The 23,573-nt window shown below is 32.1% G+C and overlaps 2 protein-coding genes across 2 annotated transcripts in view; one reads left to right on the top strand and one right to left on the bottom strand.

The window, feature by feature from the left end:
• Positions 1-23,573, bottom strand: part of LOC111517831 (UDP-sugar transporter UST74c) — a 67,671-nt gene that overhangs the window by 30,174 nt on the left and 13,924 nt on the right. The gene's annotated exons all lie outside the window — the stretch shown is intronic.
• Positions 3,562-22,637, top strand: sca (scabrous). Its single transcript, XM_023174114.2, has 4 exons — positions 3,562-4,090; positions 5,914-6,262; positions 17,058-17,771; positions 20,379-22,637. Exons 1-4 carry the CDS (start codon positions 3,870-3,872, stop codon positions 21,078-21,080), a joined length of 1,986 nt encoding a protein of 661 aa, XP_023029882.1. The 5' UTR covers positions 3,562-3,869; the 3' UTR covers positions 21,081-22,637.

Raw genomic sequence — 23,573 nt, 5'->3', positions numbered from 1 at the left:
AATGAAAAAATTGACTTTTCCATAAATCTCTTTATATTGTTAGAGCAATATAAGAATCATTAAAATCGGACTTGTCCCTGATGACCAATAAAAAGTGAAGACCTTCATTGGCTTCATTGGCAGAATAAACATGTGTTGTTTTTTAGTATGCGATATCTAGTATTTCAAGATTTCACCGTTTGTTTTCCAGAGGAACAAAATACCATCATTGTCCATGGATAATAAATTTAAAAAATATTGAGTAGCAAACAAACAACCTCGATGCCACGCGGTAGCCGAAACGCCAACGGTGAGATGAATGTTTCGAACACATCTTTTTGATCGTATCTCGACGTAGGCTGGTACAAAATTGGGAAACGATTCCTCACAACATCTGCCGGGCAGGTGAGGCCAATCTATATACAAGACACTCAATATCATTATCGTGATATGCAGGTACGGCAAATGTTGCCACTAGTCAGGGCCGCATTCATGGGCACGGTCGAAGGAGAAAGATAATACTGCGAAGAGCCCGAAATTGGATTTTCTAACGCAATATTGGTAGCGGGAAAAATTGTTTGCTTTCTCGTTTCGGAATCCGACAACAAATTTCATAAAAACCGTATTATATCCTGTCTTTATGAGATAATAATAAAGTTCTGACTTTATCTCAGCTGTTGATCAAATATATATTAGCAATTTCTAATTGGAATGTGTATGTTTAATCAGGATCACTACCATTATGACGTATCAAAATTGAATCACGTTTGAAAATGGGCAATCAAGTGAAATAAAGAAGGTGTATGAAAATGAATAAGTCATTTTCTACAAATATCGCCACACAACCAAGCAGAAATAATATTATGCTTCATAAACAAACCATGCTCTTAACCAAATTGCAACTGTCTATATATTCAAAAAAACCAAAAAGAATAATATATCGTAGGCGTAATTGTCGATCAACACTTGAACGATCATGCAAAATATTCAAACAACAAAGCTAATAAGCAATCAATTGAAAAATGTTCATATTTAGATACGTTTTATATTAGACATTCGAACCATTATTTAGATACTGTATAGTAATATGGGGAGGATCATGTAATAATGCATTACAAAATTTGAAAACTACTCGAAACTGTATACTGAAAATAGGTTTAAAAAACAAACATTTCTCCGCTGATGGGCTTTACGAAGACCTAGACATCTTCAACATTGACAAACTACATAATATGCACTTATGTCTGTTATATATGCATAAAAAACAAATCCACTATAAATCCTATCAAAACTATTGCAAACCGATTTATCACAAACCAATCCATTGAAATACCGGACCTATACAACCTCTGTTGTATAGGTCCGAAACTATATAATAAACTACCACTTCAAATGAAAAAAAAATATTTTAACTCAGTTCCTTCAAATACCAAATAAAAAGAATAACAATGAAAATATAGGATATATCTATAATGTTTTTATTAAAAAAAGCAATGTTTTCAAATTCCTAGATCAGTTTGCACCGCTCGAAACATTTAAAAAAATATATTAACTTTCCTCATGCAGAAATATGCACTACAAGCATTTATGCTTAGGTAATTGCTGTACAGTGTTATATGATATGTAACAACCATATAAATTGTAGAAATGACAATTATGGAATAAAGAATAAAATGGGCTTTTACATTAACATGCTGTCATCTCCGTACGAACGATGACCCTCAAAAGTCGAAACTAATCCGAGCCGAAAATCAACGACTTCTTATACATCTAATAAGCATGTTACAATAAGAATCAACGCTGCCTATCGTAAAAGCATCAGGAAGTCAGTTATGGCAGACAACAAGACAGTCGTATATATTTAGACAGGTTAGTTAGAGAAGATGCCATTTTCTGAAATCATTTCAAATGGGAAGTTATGCATTACAGCATTGAGTGAAGGTTGTTGAAAAAAAACATTCAACAGTTTACCAAGTCACAGTTAATCCTGATAGCAGAAAATACTTAGTTATTATCACACATCGAGTCTATATGCGAACGTCTACCGATGGACCAGATTTTAATAGGGCTGGATGTGGTGATTTGATACCTCGATGACATTTTAGTTACTGCTTTCAGCATTTCCCAAAATAATCAACGAGCAAAAAATATGTTGCAACTGTGAAGGTCTTCATTCATCGCTGGACTGCATCCAGACAATTAAGATCATATTTTCCTCTACGAATACTATAGAAAACTTGGTTCATTTCTTGGTTCAATAAGCTAATAAAGCCATTTATATGGCCATTTATAGTTGTAACCAATGACGATAACAATAAAGGTACCATCCATGATAATAATTTCAATTTTCAGACGCATTTTTAGTTAAAACCAGTGACGACAGCAATAAAGGTACCGCCATCCATGATGATAATTACACAATTTTATTATTAATTTTCATCAAATAACGGGTCAGGCGATTCATAATAAAGGTACCGAAGCACTTTCATTTCTTGATGAGAAATTGAGATCAATTTTTTCCCAAGAATTGTTGGAGATAGAGAAACAAGAAAACTGACAAGTAACAGATTGCTTCGCTGGGCAATACTTTTAAATAGCTATAACTCCACCGTAGCTTACCAATCAGCTAAAGAGAGTAGTTATGAATTGTCTTTCGAGTTGAATATTTTGTTACGGACGGGGAACGTTTGTTTATCCGAATCACTACACTACAATATCAAACAACCACTTCATGATGAACACCCAAGCGTAAGTGCTATGCGGCCCATGAGCAAGTACGATATCTACTAGCCAAGTATACATTTATATTCAATTAGTCACGTCAAATAACGTGTGCCTTGCAGAAATTCAAACGAAATGTACCTTTGTATTCATCTGTGGTTGCAACGTTGGTTGGAGGTGATTTCGATTGTTTCTGTTCTGTTTCCAGTGATCCTCATCACTGAAGTAACTTATCGGTTCCTTCAGATGTAAATACAACTTAGTTGTAAGGAGTCAGTTTTAATAATCTTTCAATACTAACTTGGTTAGAGAAACACACGTTGAGAGACTGTTTTCTAGTTCTGACATGTCTGAAAAGTATTAGAGTTGGTTTCATTCTACGCCAGAGATTCCACCAATCACAGACTAATATGTTCAATTTCGTCTGAACATTCAATAACAGTTACAACTCGTGCTCGAAAATATAATGAATATGTATATAAAGATAACATATATGATCGGGCATGAATGTATCTATTAAAAATCGATGATAAATTGCTCACAATTTCTCATGATATGCAACTTACGACCTAAGACTGGGTGCATGAATCCATCCTTAGATGTGAAAAAGATATGTTTCAAATATATTCTTGAATTATCAACAATTTGAGTATTGCTCAAGATAAACGATTGTGTGAATTGATGTAGGATATTTGGGAACTGCAAAATCCGTACACAATATTGCTACAGGTAATGGAATGTAAGCAGAAACAATTCCCTATTTGGATATTTCTCGATTCATAGAAGTTATTCATTCTCTGTAGATAACGTTTTTCTGTAGAACTTACATATTGAATGAACACTTCAGATATAGCACCAAGACAATTGTATAAAATCAGACATCAAATCTTTGGTAGTCTGTGATATTTGTGATATTGACTCCCAAAAATTAATAAAACGAAACTCCACAGTACTGCTTCACCATCATTTCAATATGTTACGAACAATGGGCACGAGTCAAGAAATTCATAAATGCGGTACTGCCTCCGAAGAAAAAATCCAACGGACCACCTGCCCTAAGCGACGCATGCCCACCAATCCCTCTATTTCTATAAAAGTACCTACCACCCTGGTCGGTACTACACTCGGTGTGCCGTGCTTCGATACGTTCTGTGAAAAGTACCGGAATCATGGAAGCGTGGACACTTACAGTTGTGCTAATCCTTATCGGTACTAGTTTGACGTGCGCCGATAGTGACTTAGAAACGGATTTCCGAGTGCTAAGCAAACAAGTGACTGCGCTTTTGGATATGAGAATGGAAGATATGAAAACCATTGAGCAGCATATTTTGAAGGCGATTTTTGACACTCCGGAGATTATCGATATTCGAAATGAGATCAAAAGTTTGAGGTGAGTATTTGAGACTGTGAGAAATTATTTTCGTGATATTTTTATATAGCCCATTGTATTTCATCATGTCGCTATTGGCGTTGAATTGATTATAAATGTTATATTTAAAATATTGTTTTACCTACTAGACAGTTCTTTTATACGTTTTCAGGAACTGAATTTAATTTTGAGATGCAAGTTTGAGAAGGAAGTTTATGAAGAGATTCAGTTATCTTGACTATTTAAAAATCTTTTTGGCCCTCAGCTGTCTCTCTAACAGCAAGGAAGGAAATTTTGCTTTCCGATGTATTATTCCGTCGAAGTATTAGTAATATTGTGTTTATTTATCATTTATTATCATTATTATTATCAATCAAGCCCAAATATTTATAAAAAATTTAAGGCAACGTTGGAAAATTTTATTGCACTATGCAGATAAGATTTTGGACAATAAAAAATGCTGTTTTGCCGTTTTCAAGACTGTTGATAGTTAGGAAAACAGAACCTAAATCAGCAAAAATATTTTTATTTGAATATATAATACATTTTTGAAAAGGAGAAAGTTTTGTCGTCAGACGTAAAATTTAATAAATGTAATTAATAAATGTAAAATTTAATAAATGTAATTAATTTCTATATTGAATTCAAATATATTTTTGTCGTTTAAATTTTGGAACGTTTTTTTTTCTTAATCTATATTTTCAGATAATCGAAACTCTTGGAATGAAGGCATGTACTTCGTAACCACATTCTTATCAAGGAACTTTAGTTTTGTGAAAACTAAATTTTCTATTTTTTTTTTGTATTCATAATAACGGATGCATTTTGTTATTGAACAAAATTGGGTAACTGAGTTAGAAGGTTGAAAATTTGAAAAGTCCATAGATTTTTCTCAATGAAGTATGTAATAACCCTAATTGTTTGAGGATTAGAGAAAATAAATATTTTGAATTTGTGAAATTATCCATTTTAGACTGTTTTTTTTTGTTTATAACCTTCCAGAACCTGAAAAAAAATAATAGAGAAGTGTAGTAAAGGGTAAACTGAAAAGTTCACCCCGAGAAGTTAGTACGTAATATAAACTACTGGAAAGTCCAATTAGTCTCGTATTCATAAATTTTGCCTACAAATTGAAAAAAAATCAACTGCAAAACATTAAATATTGATACTTAGATTTCTTAAATGGTTAAGGTATCCTTTTCCGTTTTCATTAAGAAAACCTCGCCTCAAACTATGATATTTCTAATTTATTTTGACACCAGTCAAAAGAATGTGGAAGGTTATAAACCCAAAAAACAAAATATTGAGTCCCCCAGAAAAAAAAAAATTTAAATAATATGGAATTATTTAGTATGAGGAATTATTCAGAAAGTTAACCGATTGAAGTACTCTAACATTGAAGATATATTTTTTCAAAAAAACTGAAACATCTTCACGATGGGAAGAAAACGTAAAAGTTCTGTATTTGATGTTCTGTCACGCAGAACATTAATACTAAAAGAAGAAATTTTTGCAAAAATGGAGTACATCGACCTGACTTGACATTCAATAATGCATTTTTAGACAACGTAAACTTTTGGGAAAGAGGAAGTGGAGGAGGAGTAAAAAAGTGAAATTTGTGAAATTCTGTTTCTTCATCTTTCAATATTACACAGTCATTTCTAATTTTTAAATTTATATAATTATACTTTTTTATCATACTGTGGGTTATATTTAACAATTAACAGGACCTTTAAATCAATACAAAAAATTGAAAATTATTACGAACGCCAATACCATTAATTATATTCGAATGATGTATTCTTTTTTATTTGTTATTATTTCATCTTCATATTCAATTCCAGATCTGAAGTGAAACGCGTGACCTCCGGAAAAGTTCCAAAACCTCAAACGGAGAAAAACGACGTCATTACGATGAAATGGCTCTACAATACAATGGCCGAACTCAAGACGGAAGTTACGGAACTCCAAAACTCCCTCAATTCGTCGGTCATCTTGGAAAACCACGAACGTGCCGAAACCGAACTTACGTTACTGAAAAGCGACGTTGCAAACATAAACGCAGAACTAGAGAATGAGAGAAGAAAAAACGCGAAAAGCGAAGCAGATTTACAAATACTGAATGAAGAATTCAAAGCTGCCAAGGACAATTGGAGGAGTACGGCGGTTATGTGCGGGAAGATGAAAAACCAGGTAATTATCTCTAATTTGAATACTAGTTTTTCTTGTGCCCAATTTGAAGAAGAAAAAATTAACAATACCATTCAAAACTTTTAAAGAAAAAGGGGATTACAATATACGTATTTGAAAGTAGTTGTTTTAGATAGACTTTAAAAAAAAATACATTTATGCTTTTTTTGTAAATCTAATTTATAGAAAGGTTCATCACAAAAACAAAAAAGTAATTAAACTGGTGGTTTCATAGCATTTATGTTATAAATTACTTTTTTAGGTAGATGTACATCTCTGAATTCATCGTTCATATTATGAAATCTAGATATCTCCCAGTCCAAGGTCCTCCCAAATAAAAATTTTGTTAAACAACCGACAAGCTTTCACAACTCACAAGTAGATGGCGGCAGTATTTATTAAAATTGGGGCAAACACTGATACACCTGTCATTTTCATGTCTTTCGTGTAATGGTTTTGCTTGAAAATTTCAAACACGTGTTTTGTCTACCTGTTGATTATTCAAATGCTATATTTTTATTCAACTGTTAATGTTTTTCAATAATATATAATGAACTTCATATTCAACTTTAACCTGAGGACATATTTTTATCTTTTTTGACCTCACTATCACTGTTGGTAATAAGCTGAGAAGAGAAAAAAAATTTAAATTTGGAAAAATGAACAGCATCACTGTAAAGAGTACAGAATTTCCTATCGATCAGTATATACCACAATATAACTTTATAATCGCATGTGTGCCAGTTCTGATAAGAAATAATATGTTCTATTTTTGTGACAAAAAAGTGTCTCGAATAAAGTTGCCAGTATGCGGCTAGGCTGTATGGTTTAACTAGTGTTTGTGAATGGATTATAGATATTCTCAACTGTTTCAACAGAAAAAAAACATTTCATTCTTTATATATTGTCTTTCTCCTTATAGAGAAAGAACTATTATTAAATTACCAAAAACACATCATATAAAAAATTTTGTACAGCACAACAGTTATACGCGAACGTTTAAAAATATGTTTCTGAAATGTTGTTAATAATCAACAATTAACGATTGTTTTACCTCTCTCCAGAAAGCTTCTCATTCTGTTTCGAACAAAATTAAGAAAAATGAGAGAAACACTAGGTAATCCTCTTTTTTAAATGTAACAAATGGTGAACAATTAAAACAACTAGTTGTTGATAACTTTCATTTAACTTTTGGTAGATTCTCACCACGATGAAAATATGATAATTTAAATATAAGATCGAAAAGAGAAAAAAAAATTATTACATAAATAACAGCCTAGATTGTTATAATATCGATACGCTTGGGAACACTTCAGGGGTACAAATGCCACCCGCGATGCTGACATACTACGCAGAAGGTGGCAGATGGCATTCGTTCTTAGTGAAGACTTTGAGGGGGATAAACGTATGTTATTATCGTAGATTTATTCCATTTTTTCATTCAGACCACTGCATTACCTAACAGCTGTTTGTCGATGGTTCGTCTCCACTAAAATTTAATTGTAGGTGTGAATGAACTCATATTCATCTCCATATCCAATATACAGGCCGTTCATTTTTTTCTTTTGCTGATTCCACTATTGCTATCACGGAAAAGGTCAAGTTTGACAAAAGTTTCCTATTTTTATATTATCACTTGACTTGATAATCCCAGCTTTTAACTCAAGTATTGTGAAAATAAATCCTTTGAACTTTGAGTGATAATTGGATACATGAATTTTAGCAAAACATCTTGTTCTTGATAATTTCCCTACTTTCATCAGATTGAATTTAATGAAGCACAATGAAACTACTAATCGAAAAACGCCTGAAACGAAAAATTGATCCATTGAATTTATTTAGAATCATTGAAGGAAACTCATTTAATAGGGAGAAGGGCGTTTGTCGGATCTCAAGAAGTGGAATAATGAATGTAAGCAACGATTCAAAAGGTATATTTTCCTCTGGTTCGTTTCTTCTCTTTCATATTTTCCTTTGAGAAACTTTTCAATTGACACATACCCAACCTTATGTAATTGGGGATAGAAATATAGGAAATATAAAATAACTCAATACATTCGTTCCGAGGATGCACATGAGTCTGCTTGAAATATGTACAAAGATATCAAAACATTTCCAGAGTTGGTGATATTTTCATTTATGAAAAATCTAAAAATGTAAAATAAAAGCAGGCCCTTTCACAATCTGTCGTACCATGAGAACCGAATGGAAATGCATTACTTTATTTAGTAACACTACACACTTTTTGGATGTTCACGACTTTAGGTAACTTCCCTGGTGTTTTTGACTCTCCTTTTCTCATGAAAAATTATTAAAAAACGAAAGTCAAAATGAAAAATATAGAATAAATGATGAGGTAATGAGCATGAAAGAAAGTACTACAGTCTTTGGCCCTGGGCAAAAAATTACACCAGCACCTATTATTCATAATCAGCTTTCATGTAATCCAAAAAACTTTTCCCCTGCAAGGAACAATATTTTTCACTCAATTAGCACAGAGGAAATAATTGAAGCTAATCACATAATCACTACATAGTATAAAACAAAGTTGCTTTCCGCTATCTATCCCTATGTATGCTAAGATCTTTAAAACTACGCAACCGATTTTGATGCGGGTTTTTTAAGAGATAGAGTAAGAGGAAGGTTAATATGTATATGACATTCATAATATAGTAGAGAAACACTGGTAATTTTAGAGGTTGGTTTCTAAAGTGATGTCGAAAACCTAGAGAGAGATGTCTTAAATGAACACTTTTTTGCGCTTACATTGCAAACGCCGGATGAACTCTACGAGATTATCAAAATAATGTACTACATACAGTATCGTACACCTTGAAAAGGTCTACAAAAAAGTCCGCGATGATGTATGTCTATCTGTTAGGGATAACCACAATAACCATTTTTCCTCCTTTACTTTTTCACGAAGTGATTTTAAGCAATACACACTAATCATTATGGCCCTCCACAGCATGTTATTTAAATGAATATTTTCGAAGATATTCCAGATTTAAAATGCACAGATTCAAAATAGCGGTTGCGGCGACACAGGCAAGGGGGGCGGCGACCCGTGCCTATAAATGACGCGTTGAAGGCTGCGCTTTGCCCTATAGCACTCTATGATTAGCAGCGATCGCAAACCTTTATATGTATATTAAGTATCAGCGTTGCAACCGTGAGGAGCCGGGGCGGTTCGCTAGTTAAAAATAAAACAACACAGTAAATTAATTCTGAAAACAATTCAGTGAATCAGTTCTAAAAGCAACTTAAAATAACTTTATATGAGTCAAGTATTACAAGCATACTACTCTGGGTACCGAAAAACTGTTTTTTTGATCAAATAAAAAATGCTAGGCATATACTTAGATGACAAACTAAATTATGAGGTACATATTGAACATTTCACCAAAAGCTTGCCTACCATCGAACTGTTTATTCATTTTTTAACTATGATATAATAGTGTTCGTACATGGAAAATAATGTTTTTGTCTTTCTACTTATTCATCTTTATAAAAAAAATGTGGAAACTTTCAAAGGAAGAAAAGAAGCAAATAATTTCAAGAAAAACTCCCAACAAAAATGTGTAGATCATGCATGGAAGTTACTTTCAGACACAAACTGGAAGAAAAAACCCTCTCGAAACTACCTACTACTTTCACATAACATTGAATTACCCGAAAAAAAACTACTTTGAAAATAACAATTTTTATATAAACATTAAATTAAAAGAAACACTTTTTCCTAGTTATACGTTAAGGAATTCAATGAGATATCATTCATAGGATTGCTACTCATTATAGTATATGAAAGGGGAGGACCGAATTTAGTAGAGGGTAGGCGGGGCATCCACAATAAAAAAAATCAAATTTTTACGGGTCAGCAACTTTTACACGGTTTTTCTACTAAACTTTTTTTTGCATCTTTACTAAGAATACCAAGGTATATCAGAAAGCCCTGATTGCACGTTTCCATTTATTATCAATTTTTGATTTATTCGAGTATTTCAGTACAATACTTTTTTACAATGTGTGATTTGAAATTTGTACCCATGAATTAAAGAGAAATAAAATAAGTGAAAAAAATCCGAAAACGGTTGACCCTGCAGGTCATCCTGCAACTTCGGTAGCTAGATTTTAGCGAAATCATCAACGACTTTCGTTCGAAAAAAGCTCGCAAAGTTTCATAATTTACTTTATACTTTTACCGTAATTTACTATTTAATAAATTGTTATTGACTTCACCAAAATCACTATATTCTTTGATGAAATAATTTCATTGGCTGACAATAACTTTTTGAAAGATTTGGCAGAAATATTATTTCATTAATTTGGAAAATAATTAATAATTTGGGGCCTACACTCCTTCGTTGCGGCAGGGCCTCCAGACTTCCAAATCCAGCCCTGTGAAATGGGTAAAATAAAACATTTCTTTCTCAAAAACTAATCTCTTCAAAAAATATATCCCTTTCGATGTATTCGTTCATATTTACAACGAATTTTAATTGTGCAAAAACAGTGTCATGCTTTCTTGTATGTATAAGTATCTACAAAAAATATTTTTTCTTTTTTTGTACTTTTTATATATTATCTATGTACTTTCCTTCATTTAAGTAAAGTCTGTATGATTTGGAAGTATGAATTTCTATATTGTTTGTCTGATATCATTCGTATGATCCTTAAGTTAAATAAAAGTTAAACACACTTACAAAATTGAGCAGTTTTCTGGTATTTTATAAAAAAAAGATAAAGAGGGCTTTATTTTTTATTCAGTAAATATAATTGAAAAACTTATAATAGTAATATAACTGGAATATTAGGCTCAGTAATATGGCTCTTATACTATTTAAAATGTTTCAAGTTTTAAAGTTGTGATGAATAAAAACCACTTAGGCTCGTGCAAATTATTAGGCTGAAAGATAATATTTTTTTCCAGTGAACATCACGATAGGTTTTCAGGAATAAGTGAAATTATACAGATTTCATCAACTCATGCGTTTTCAAGTAAACGTACTTATCAGTTTAATAAAATTCAATTAAGGGTTAAATTTCTCGAATTCTCAAATTTTTTTTACAAAAATACAAAAATGTCAATTCTAACATGTAAAGATTAATACTAAGATGTAACTATATTATCCCTGAAGTCAAATTGTATGAAATTAATAAAAAATCTCATATGTTGCTGACTTATAACGGTAACTGTATATAAAAATGTTCATGAGGTTCATATTTTTACGAGTCTCTTCGAAACAGAATTTCACTGAAAATTATGCTTATTGACTCCATCATTTTTAAAAATGTCATTTCCCTACCCAACACATTCGATTATTTTCTTGGACTACTACATGATTTCAAAATAATTATAAGGTCAGATACAAGGCAGGCGCCAAAAATATATGTCATTTCCTGCAATTTATGAACTCCATAAACTATGTTTATGTCTCATAAGACTCTTGAGACGAATCATCTAAATACCAGTAAATAAATTATTATTGAGATTCCGGTGTCATTCCGCCTTATTTCATAAAATACTGCAAATTTTAAGTAATGGTATTACTCACTATATGCAATCAGGCACTTCAGACTACGAGTAGTGAACCATTTTTCATAAAATAAAATTGTTATTTTATCTCCGTGATGAATTATGTATGTACAGAATTCAGCACAATCAACTTGTTTCGAACGAAATTGTATCCTATAAAGTGCAGTCAATTTCTCTGGCTTATTATATCCATAATATATCAAAGCCAAAAAAAACGTAATATCAATGAAATACGAAGAGACCAAGGCATTATAAGGTCCAATATTTAAATTGAAAGGGGTATTTTTTAGGAAAGATTAATGTTTTGGGAAAGGAAGGTTTTGGCTGTCTACTCTATATGCAATACAACTATATACTATACTGTACAAAACCCTTTATACTATATACTATACCATACAAAAAAATGTGGGAGTCTTCCAAAGAAAGGAAGGAAGCAATCAATTTCAAAAAAATTGACTCTACAAAGATATGTGCAGATCATGCAAAGAAGTAACTTTCATACACAAACTGGAAGAAAAACCCTCTCGAAACAGCTACTTTCATATAAACAACACAAAAGAAAAATAATTTCGAAACAAATACTTTTATATGAACACTGAATTATACAAAAAAGCTTTTCTCTATTTTGTATTCCAAACATTCAGCACCAAATCTGGATAAAATCTGGATAATTAAAATTTTAGCTCTTTCATTCACTATATTGTGTAGCAATCCTGTGATTGATATCTGATTCAATTCTTTTACGAATGTTTGGGATACAAACTGAATAGAGAAACGTGTTTTTATATAATTCAGTGTTCATATAAAAGTATCAACTGTACAATTTTATTAAAACAACGATAAAAATAAAAACAACAATAAAAATTAATTGGCGCTCCGGAGCGACTTCATTGTTTCCAGTGGCGCATTTGCTTTTTCAGCTGCAAGAAAACCCGGAAAAACCTGCAGCACCACATCATCTGAAGATCTTGATCTATTATCTATTAGTTTCGAAAGTATTTTTCTTTCGTGTAATTCAATGTTTATATCAAGTAAGCTCTTTCGAGAGGGCTTTTCTTCCAGTTTGTGTCTGAAGGTTACTTCTTTGCATTGTCTACACATCTTTGTATGGAGTTAATTTTTTGAAATTGATTTTCCTTCCTTTATTTAGAAGATTCTCACATTTTTTGAATGGAGATGGAGAAGTAGAAAGCCAAAAACTTTGTTTTCCAAAAAAGGTCCAATATGTTTCGACATTTTTATACTTATAACCTACTGAGTGCTTCAGAAAGAGACGGAGCTTTGCCACAAAGTCAGCTTCTTGGAAAATGAAGGTTTCATATACTAAAATAAATTAGTTTTCATTTTGAAAATGGATATGGGGATATGGCACACTTCCGATACGTTCCTATTATGGTCTACAGATATCAGCACAATCCAGAACCATTAAAACCAAAAAACAACTTGTGTGGTATAGCCCCTGTTCTTAGTCAGGCATTCTATTGGTTTTTAAACCCAGTAAAAAAATATGCTTATTTAAACAACGTATCATAGTATCATGTACCACTCAAAATAATTAGTGGTAACAGATACAACAAATAAAGCAGAAGATGAAATGAGACCTATTGAACATAGAAATAACATGACCTGGGTCAAAGAACTACCGATATTCCTTCTGATTCCTATTTATCTGAGAGCAAATTCAATTAGAAATATTTTCTTCCATATGTGACACTTACTACATTTATCTTGACAACTTCAATTTTTTCAAAAATAGGATTCAAAGTCTCCCTTCAGAGTTATAATTACATGAGAAAAATGGTTTCAATTAGCTTTATGAGAAGACCAAAGCCATTAACAAAGTCACTGACAAAATTAGTGATAATCTGCAGACATATACACAATTTTGTTAATACTGAAACGGATCTTTTGAAACAGGAATAATTCAACACAGGATATGTTTTGGAAATTTTCAAAATATTTCTAGAGGGAAGCGTGGAAGGGAATTTTTTTATATTTTTTTTCGTATAATGACACATACAGGTTTCTTTAAGAAAGTTATTAAACATGAAGAAAACTTTGTTCATTTCAATTGGAAAACATGTTTTCTATTTATACTTATATCTATTTTTCTTCCCCATGAGAAAATTAGAAGGGGTTGAGCCTTTTGAGAACCGGATGTAAACATTCCAGAGTTGTGAATAAAACGAAGTGGTATATTTATTTGAATACACAGAGAATGGAGGGTATTTAAGTTTATTTCACACAGACTGAATTTAATGAATACCTCAGTGGATTAATTGAATTCAGTAGCGGTGCACATTGTCGTATTTCCTTTTGTAGTAATTTCGGTTCATATGAGTTAATGTCTAGTATATAAGATAGGAACTAACGGGACTTTCAGTCAAACACGTTCAAATTGAAACTTACTTTTCAAGATAGTGGGTTGATGTAGTTCAATTCAAAACTAGCCTACAAAATGTCCTCCTTGAAAGTATGTTTCACGTCTTTCGGCTTATCATTGAATTTTCAATGATGGCCGTTTTTAAATCGACAAACTGTATATATACAATGTCCAGTATTGCTCGAAAAAATTAATTTCATTCTTAAAATACCATACTACAAATACCAAATTGTTCCGTGTTTATTTACAGTCCAGAATAATGGGCATTATAGACAGCCCTCTTTATATGACATTGAGGAAAGCGTCCTGTTAACTGCATTTTACGTTGAAAAAAATTCAGGGCAGCAAAAAAGTTAATTTGTCATTTTACGTATGAAAGTATAGATAAAATATATTTCCATACTTTCTTGTACTTTAGCTATCCTAAAATTACGAGATTTCATGATTTAAAAACTTACAGTTGTCAATGTATGTCAGTCATAATTTGACTCTAAAATGAGAAAGTCAAATATATTTCGAAAAAAAAAAGTTGTGTATGCCCGAATAATAATGAACGCTCACCACAGAAAACAGCTCGAAAATAGATGAAATTGACTTCAACTTCTACTTACAGCGTTCTTCACATCAATATCAGTTTTCTCTCAAGGTTATTGGTATTCTCAATTTCCAAATTACAATGTTTCTTCAATTTGCTAAATATGATTTAAATGCCCGGCTCAAAGGACCATAAATGGGGAAAAGCTCATGGTAAATTTGCATTTCTGACATCATGGAATTTTTCCAAATTATATACGAGTATGAACCGTTGAAAGTTTCCTATTAATTTTATAAATAAAAAAGATATAAATCCCAGGTAATTTTTTTACAAACACTTTCGGAGTGACAAACAACGAAATAGGAATGCGTGGTATTCAAATTACAATCCGAATTGCTTCACGACGAGGTAGTTGCGATATTTCATACTTAAAAATGTCTCCGTCAGAAGCAGGTGTTTTGCCTTATGCCTGTGTCCGATAATGGCCGTGGTTCACCTGCTATTCCGAGCCAATAATCATGCAGCTTTTAAATACCAACCCGCATGCCTGCATCCGCTCGGATCGTTTTTCTCCTTGAAGCATAAAGACAGACCCAGTTCAAATATTCATTTGAAAGTGAAATTTAATGTTATACCTACCGTAACGAATACATAAAAACGCCGAAATGAATTAAAAACGGCACAAAGAGCAAAATTGACTTTAAAAAGTTCTCGTAGCTCATTCAGATGCCCTCATTTTATTATTTCCTTTTCAGACAATTTTGCCCATGCTCATATTAAGATCGTCAAATTATAGGCGCTTAATGCTCTAGTTCCGACAATTGTGAATCAAATTCATCACTGTTGAAGTGTATTGCCTGCCTGAATTACAGTCTTGCTTCAACATCTTAAGGGTTCAGCATTCCCATGTCTTTGGATAATTACCTATTCACCAAAGAACTACACTAAACCTTCCAAGTGGTTCACTACGTAAAATGAAACCAACGCAATTGTGCAACCTTTCTTCAGCATCGGTTATGAAGCCACTTGAAGTTAGCTTATCGCGCGATAGTTTTATCAAAAGATATCTCCTATTATCACATATTTGACCATTCGTTGAGCATTAAAATGGCCTTTTTTTAGTATTTTAGAGATTGGGTTGCGTTTTCGATGAAAACTTCCCGGCTTCGGATGGGTAGCACCGCCGTCCGGGCTTATGCAATGCATAATGTTAGGGGTATTTTGAGAGACAAAAATGTCACTTTGATTCTCTTCCCCCTTCTGCTTAAAAAAATATGTTCTGTTAATTTTTGAGATACTATTGAAAAACAATTTTATTATAAAGCACAAAAGTTTTTTTTCGAAATCAAATCTCTCCTAAAAATATTATTAATTGTGTAACAACTTTGCATTGGCTTTGTAAATGTTTATATAACTGTTTGGTAAAAGTTACTTCAATTTAGGTATGTTGTGAACATTTTATCAGTTTTACAAAAAATAAATTATTAGTTTGGTAGCTTCTTCAAAACTTAATCTGACTGATTACATTATTTGAATTTAGTCCGAAACAGATGGCTCAAAAACTGAGTAACTTTAAATTTTGAAAAACGATCGCCTCCGATGCTTTTTATTGAGGGCTTCGAACGCAGTTCATAAAAACTTTTTTTTCATTACTGCCCCCACCCTTTTGTGTGCTGCACACAGTTCCAATTTCAAATATCGACCCTGAGAGCAGTAAGGCTGACTTTTTTCTATAGAATTTTTTAAATCGTTACTTTTTATTTAGTATTTTGAAGTTTTCACAAACTATTCACAGATTTCTCTTTACACTTTTATAACATTCAAATGGCTGTCAACATATTTCTATGAAAAAATTATGATTCGGAATCACAATTTTCTCCAACTTGAACGTTAGGCAACACATTATACAGACCCAAAGAGCGGATGGACATATACCTCTTATAGCGATTCTAAAATAGCATCAACATTATCAACATTCGTATTGAAAAATCACAAAACAAAATAATTCTCAATTAGAAAAATCATTTCCTCTTGTAATTTCTTATCGCACTCTTTCTTCCTTATAAAAATGAATCAAAATAGGTACAAAAGTGATTAATTTCATTATGATATGACTATTAACTTCTTTGTAGAATTTTCAAACATGACTAATTATGAGAGCGGTATGCCAAAATTTAATTTTTAATTGATACTATTGGGCAATTTCAACCTTAGCAAGTTCAGCAGGTTTATTATGAGCCATACACATACAAAATCCCAACAATTATGTTTCATTGCAAGAAAAACCAGCAAAAAAAGTTGTCTATTATTTAAAGAAAATTGAACTTCTTCATTTTTGTTGCAGTTTAAAGCCACACAACTGGAGTGGAATCAAAACTGGAGAATTCTTAACGAAAGGAGTCCATCTTTGGAGAATGAAATAATAGCACATCCTTCCAGGCATCAAAGAGTGCTAAAACAACATATCATTCGTCTTGAAAAAAGTTCAAAAACGTTACACAAAGAAAACTACTTCCTCAAATCCAAACTACTCAAGATGGAAGATGAAATTCGTAACATACAAAAGAAGCTGAAATATAATGACAACGTCGAGTTGTCAGTAGCCAAGAAAGAAGAAAACCTAGCGACAACTGAAATCCAAAAAAATCTGGTTGAAAGAGTTACGAACTTGACGAAATACCAAAATGAAAATATCGAAAGTATCGCTAGTTTAAAAGGACAGATGTCAAATTTCGACAAATTGCATATATCGATGTTAGAACTTTTGGAAAACGTAGAAACAATCGAGAACAAAGTCGACAAAAGTTTTCCCGAGTTCAGGAAAGAAATTTCGAAACTAGAAATTCAACAGTCTGAAGCGATGTCAGCAGTGTCGCTGCTCAGAGAAGATCAGAAAAACGTAATCGATTCCATGAAGGCGATAGGATTTACTGTATCGAGTATGCAGGATAAAACAAATGAAGACCGCGAGCACTTGAAGAAAATGAAAGACCTTGTCGAAAATTTGGTGAAGTCATCCTCTGTTCAGACGTCCAAGCTACATGATCATATTTTGAAGGTGAGAATGATTAATGATCAATTAAAAAATGAAGTCATTAATAATAGTGATTCATATAGTGCGCTGTAAACAGAAACGACATAATTATAACCTCTAAAAAGAACAGACTGTTCATCGTGGCACAGAAGCATTGATAGAGAGGTGTTCTTGATGCATCTAACAGTTTTATCTTCGTAATTACTCTCATCTCTTCCCACTCTTAAATGAGATGAGTTAGTTACTTATCTAGGAGAATACAAAAAAAATAGGTAATGAAAAATAAAAGCCGATTAACAGGCTTGCTACAGTTTATTTCAATGAAAAAAAATGTTGATAACAAGTAGCTTCATATTAGCCTATGTGTGACAAATGCTCTTTCAAATATTTAACTTGGAACTTGTTTAACTAACGATTGTTTAGCAAAAATATTAAATTGGATACAGTGTAAATGATTTACCATAGGGGTTTCAATTGTTTCTGTTTGTCAATTTATATATTTACCTGAGAAAATGGTAATAAAATTATGAAAAATAGTAATAGAATAATATTTCTTTCACAAACTGAGAACATCAAATTTATTAGCGTGGCAATCACATCTCAATACCAAACTAACTTTTTTTGAATGAGTAATAAATATATATATATATATATATATATATATATATATATATATATATATATATAATATTGATTGATGCAACTGATTTTCCTTTATTTTGAGTATTTCAATAATATTAAATTCTACAAAAAGGATTTGAAGTTTTATATCTTCTATTAATTATCTGCGAGCGCTTTCGACAGTTGGTAGTACTGTCATCATCTGGCACTCCTCAGGAGTTAAACATTAATGGAGTTTTTTGGTTTGACAAATGTCATACCTTCACATAAATGCCATTTTTCAATGGGCATGATGGGCAATCTTTGACTCCAATGTAATCAGCAGAAATGTATGTAATAATAATAATTCACCTATCAATTTTTCTTACAAATCTATACCTAATCTTGGAAATTTATCTTCAAATATCATAAAACTTTTTCATAATGAACAAAATATCAAAATATGCCAAAAAAATATTAAAACTATAAAGAATTTGAATACCAAATTAAAATATAAAACGGATGCTACCAAAAAGTCAAATGTGATTTATAACATTCCTTGTAACAATTGTAATTTGGATTATATTGGAACAACATCTAGAATTCTTAAAGATAGAATAACTTCACATAAAAGTGATATAAAGCTTAATAAGAAATCATGTGCATTAGCGCAACATTCTATAGAAACAGGACATAAACCAAATTACTCTAATATCACAGTTTTACATACAGAAAAAAATATTTCCAAACGCCTTTTTCTTGAAATGGTTGAAATTAATAAGTCTTCTAATTGTATGAATAAGAGAACTGACATTCATAATCTCAGTAGTATATACAGTAACCTGCTGGAACTATACCAAAACTCATATTGATAATAATGAAAATTGTATCGATCAACTTTCCCTTTAGAGTCAAAGATTATCAAAAATCATCATGCCCATTGAAAAATGACATTTATGTGAAGGTATGACATTTGTCAAACCAAAAAACTCCATTAATGTTCAACTTTTTTCGTCGATTTATATGTTCAATTAATTGTTTTTTACTCATTTTTACTGTAAGTATGATTTGTAATTTTATTCATTGGCAAAAAAACCACAACTCAATAAATTATAGGCCCTGAAGAAGCTTCCCACTAGAAGTGAAAGCTTGGCAAAGTAAAGCAGAGTTTTTAATTTTTGATTTTTTGACTGAGAGACCCCGTTATTCCATTCTACTGTACATTTCTCCATATATATATATATATATATATATATATATATATATATATATATATATATATATATATATATATATATATATAAGGCGTAGGCGTAGATTTTTCCTGGTCATCGCCAGATATTTCTTCGGCGCCAGCTTCCCAGGGTCGCCCAAGGTGATCCTGGCAAGATTACATCCTTTGATTTCATCCCATCTCTTTAAAGATTGAGCATGGGTGTAACATTTGACTAGTTCCGCAATTGTCGAAGTCATCAGGCCGTGGGTGCCACTTGGTATATATATATATATATATATATATATATATATATATATATATATATATATATATATATATATATATATATATATCAAATACCAATATATCTACATCGGTTTTAATAGTATTCTTCAAAAAATCCAAGTATTTTCCATGCCACAATGAAGTGGTATAATCCGCAAATAATGTAATTTTTCCAGTAATATTAATGTTGGGCAGATATTTCAATTGAAGGCGGATTTTTCTTCCCAATTTTTCATTAATAGGACTATGTACAAGGAAGTCACGGTTAAATTATATAAGGGTTGAAAGCAAAAGAATGTCACAAAATAGTAGATGTGATCAAGTAATTCCAAGACAAGCAGATTCATTTATTCAAATAATATTATTTAAAATTGTAAAAAAAAACTTTTTTACTGGTCCGAAATATCGAATTTCATTTACTTCTTCCTCTACCCATCATACACATTATTTGAAAAACATACTATCGGCATAAAAAGTAACACTCCCAAAAATTTTTTTCATATTTCCTGAATTTCATCATTCATTTTCAGGAAGAATCCAATTCCATCAACCTAAACGCCACGAAAGCAACCATCCACCTCGTCCAAGAGCTGAAATCTTTCGAGAGCGAATACAAAAGCATCGTGAATAAATTACCGAAAGACTGCAGCACTGTGGAAGGTCCCCCCGGAATCTACCTCATCTCTCCCGGAGAAGGGGAACCAATACTGGCACACTGCGAAGACGGCTGGACGACCATCCAGAAACGAAGCGATGGATCGATCAACTTCAACCGAAACTGGAACGAATATTCGAACGGATTCGGATCTGCCACTGGTGAGCACTGGCTAGGAAACCGAAACCTCCACTTGCTCACCAAGCTCAACTGCTCCCAGCTTCAAATCAACATGAAGGATATCTACGGTCAGTACTGGCAAGCCAACTACGCGGATTTCAGGGTTGCCGACTATTCCATGGGCTTCAAACTGAACATTGGACGATACGCCGGAAATGCGAGCGATGCCCTCAACTACCAAAACACGATGGAGTTTTCTACCATCGACAACGACAGAGATATTTCGAATACGCACTGCGCCAGTAACTACGAAGGTGGTTGGTGGTTCTCGCATTGTCAACACGCGAATTTGAACGGAAGGTACAACCTTGGTTTAACTTGGTTTGACAGTTCTCGCAACGAATGGATAGCCGTTTCGCACAGCGAAATGCGCGTCAAACGTAGGGACGTCTGTTGATGACGAACTTTCTTCGAGCAATCTCCAAAGATTTCATTCTAGTGTCACGTAACGAGTCAAAGCAAATATATTTTGTTCCTCAAACAGGTTTGAAATCCTAATCTGTTCAGAGTTGAGTAAAAACATGGCAGGTTGCAGAATCATATTCCTAATTTTTCGTAAAACCTGACTCGTTCACAACATGGAAATTCTCAACATTGGATCTCAGCAAGTTTCCACGTTATATAAAAAATAAGTAAAGTTAACAAGCATATTGAATTCATTTATACATGAAGAACAGATTTTAATTGGAAAGCAAACTAGACTGCAAACTACGATATTTAACAAAGTTTATGTGTTCAGCAGTATGTTCTTTTGTGGCCAAACGTGTCTTGTTCTTCATTCAATCAAGATAGAAAAGCTTAACAAAGAATGAAGATAGCTAGTTTTTTCGTGAATTATTTGACCTGCACTTCAAACTGTGATCATCAGAATCATTTGATCACAACTATTCATCATTTTATCCATTGATCAAGCCTTGACAAAGAAATTGATTAATATAACTCGGCCCTAAACCAACCTACCAACATGAATGTACAGTCATCAAGTTTGTTACCATTTGAATCAAAAGATTCAAGTGAATAACCCTCTGATAATATGTTCAATACACTTACAACATTTTCAGTAAAACATTTATACAGCGCATCTGAAATGTAATGGAAGTATGCACTTCAGAATTTTCAAGATATGACAGAATGCCATGACCAAATTTGCAGAAATAAAAATTATATTCTGTCTTTTTTGAAGTATACAATAAGTAATGGTATATATACTGCCACATTGTGTAGAGTAAATGTAAACTTTTTTTCATGAACGAATCATCAGAATATTTTTACTATCTTTTTAAAAACTCTAGTACTCGTAGAAAATTAATAGGGGGTAAAACACCCACAACTCTATAAAGAAGTGTTCAGAGTAAAATATATTCTTCATTCCTATCGTTCAGGAAAAAAATATCTTTTTAAATTTTCTATTATTCAAAATTCAGATGCCTTTTGAGAGAAATAAATATTTATGAATTATCCAACGAAATATAAAACAGGTCTCATGAAAAATGTTGTAAATGATACTTTTCAATTGAAAAATTCAAGAATTTTCATCATCTGCACTATATGCTTCAGCCTAAAATATATTCTTATTGCAACACTGAATTCGAATGACAATCAATACAGATAGTTTGAGATTTATTCAAACGACTTGTTCCTTTACACATTATCAGTCACCTGCTATCTCATTTATTTCCTTCACTAATCTGACTCAGCCAAAGATACCCTAGTTGAATAGATTTTAGTTAAGCTAGTCCTAAGAAAATGTGTACATATAATCATGAATTATGTATAAGATTCCGCCATACTAGGTATGTGAAGTATGTAATTTTGTAAATATTTTTATTTATTACAAAGTGAATAGACCAATGACTAATTTATAATTATTTTTTTAATAAAGTTTTTAAAAAAAATTGTTTTCTTATGAGCGAAATTGGATCAGATCCAATTCATTTCCCTAGGTAGATATAAATCCATCAAATCAAATCCTGATCGCATGAGCGAAATGAACATTACACTGAAAATATTTTGCAGAAATAAAAATCCATTCAAACTGATAGGTACATTCCTGATCATATGATTACCTGGGTGATCAAACATGATCCTATGAGATCAACATTACACTGATATTAAGAACATTATCAACTCCATTGTCATAGAGATTTACTAAATGTTAAGTGTCTGACAGTTATTTACTCAGAATTTTGAATTAATCACTTATCAAACAAATAGAATGGAATTAATCTTCTATTTTATCAGTTGTTCTCAGGGCCGTCGCCATGGGGGGAGCCTCCCCCCTGCTTTTTCGACTTGGGAAAAAGTTGGGAAATTTTGGGCCGTGAAGATAGAAAAAAATAATAGTAAAAAAATGAATAAAAATTAAAAAAATAAAAATGAAAGAAAAGAAAGGGAGAGGTAATAATAAAAGGGAAAGAACTGGGAGAAGGTTGGGATTTCCCATAATGCATAACTTGGAGATCCCATACTTTGAAATTCTGAGTTGTTTGAAAACTTCAAAAAAGGTTAATTTCTCCCAAGTAAGAGAACAGTCCTGAACAGTCCACAAATTTTGAAGTGACAATTTTACAAAATTCCCAACTTTTCGCTGTTTTTTTCGACTTGGAAAAGTTGGGAAATTTCGGGCCGTGAAGATAGAAAAAATAATAGTCGAAAACAACAAGCACAATATTATTGAAGTGTTGTTTTCTTTCATTTGTATTGAATATTCCTCTACATGGTGAATATGGTGGAAGACCAAGGACCTTGCTCCAAAGTAGAATAATTCCCATTAATATTTTTATAATAACCAAAATTTATTTTTGTTTGTGTATACCCTAACGGGCATAAGCATTCAGCCAATCTTTGGATAGCTAAGTAAGAAAATTAATATATTATAGTAGTAACTAAT

The sequence above is a fragment of the Leptinotarsa decemlineata genome, unplaced genomic scaffold (assembly GCF_025532065.1).
Source record: "Leptinotarsa decemlineata unplaced genomic scaffold, Ldec_3_MD MMD2_tig00003736_RagTag_RagTag, whole genome shotgun sequence".
Lineage (NCBI taxonomy): Eukaryota > Metazoa > Arthropoda > Insecta > Coleoptera > Chrysomelidae > Leptinotarsa > Leptinotarsa decemlineata.
This window is presented reverse-complemented; position numbering and strand designations above follow the sequence as displayed.

Bases quoted from the DNA above. Each gene is read 5' to 3' on its own strand.
- sca (XM_023174114.2), top strand. From the start codon at position 3,870: ATGGAAGCGTGGACACTTACAGTTGTGCTAATCCTTATCGGTACTAGT. The intron at 4,091-5,913 runs GTGAGTATTTGA...ATTCAATTCCAG, and splicing joins AATGAGATCAAAAGTTTGAG to ATCTGAAGTGAAACGCGTGA. The intron at 17,772-20,378 runs GTGAGAATGATT...ATTCATTTTCAG, and splicing joins TACATGATCATATTTTGAAG to GAAGAATCCAATTCCATCAA.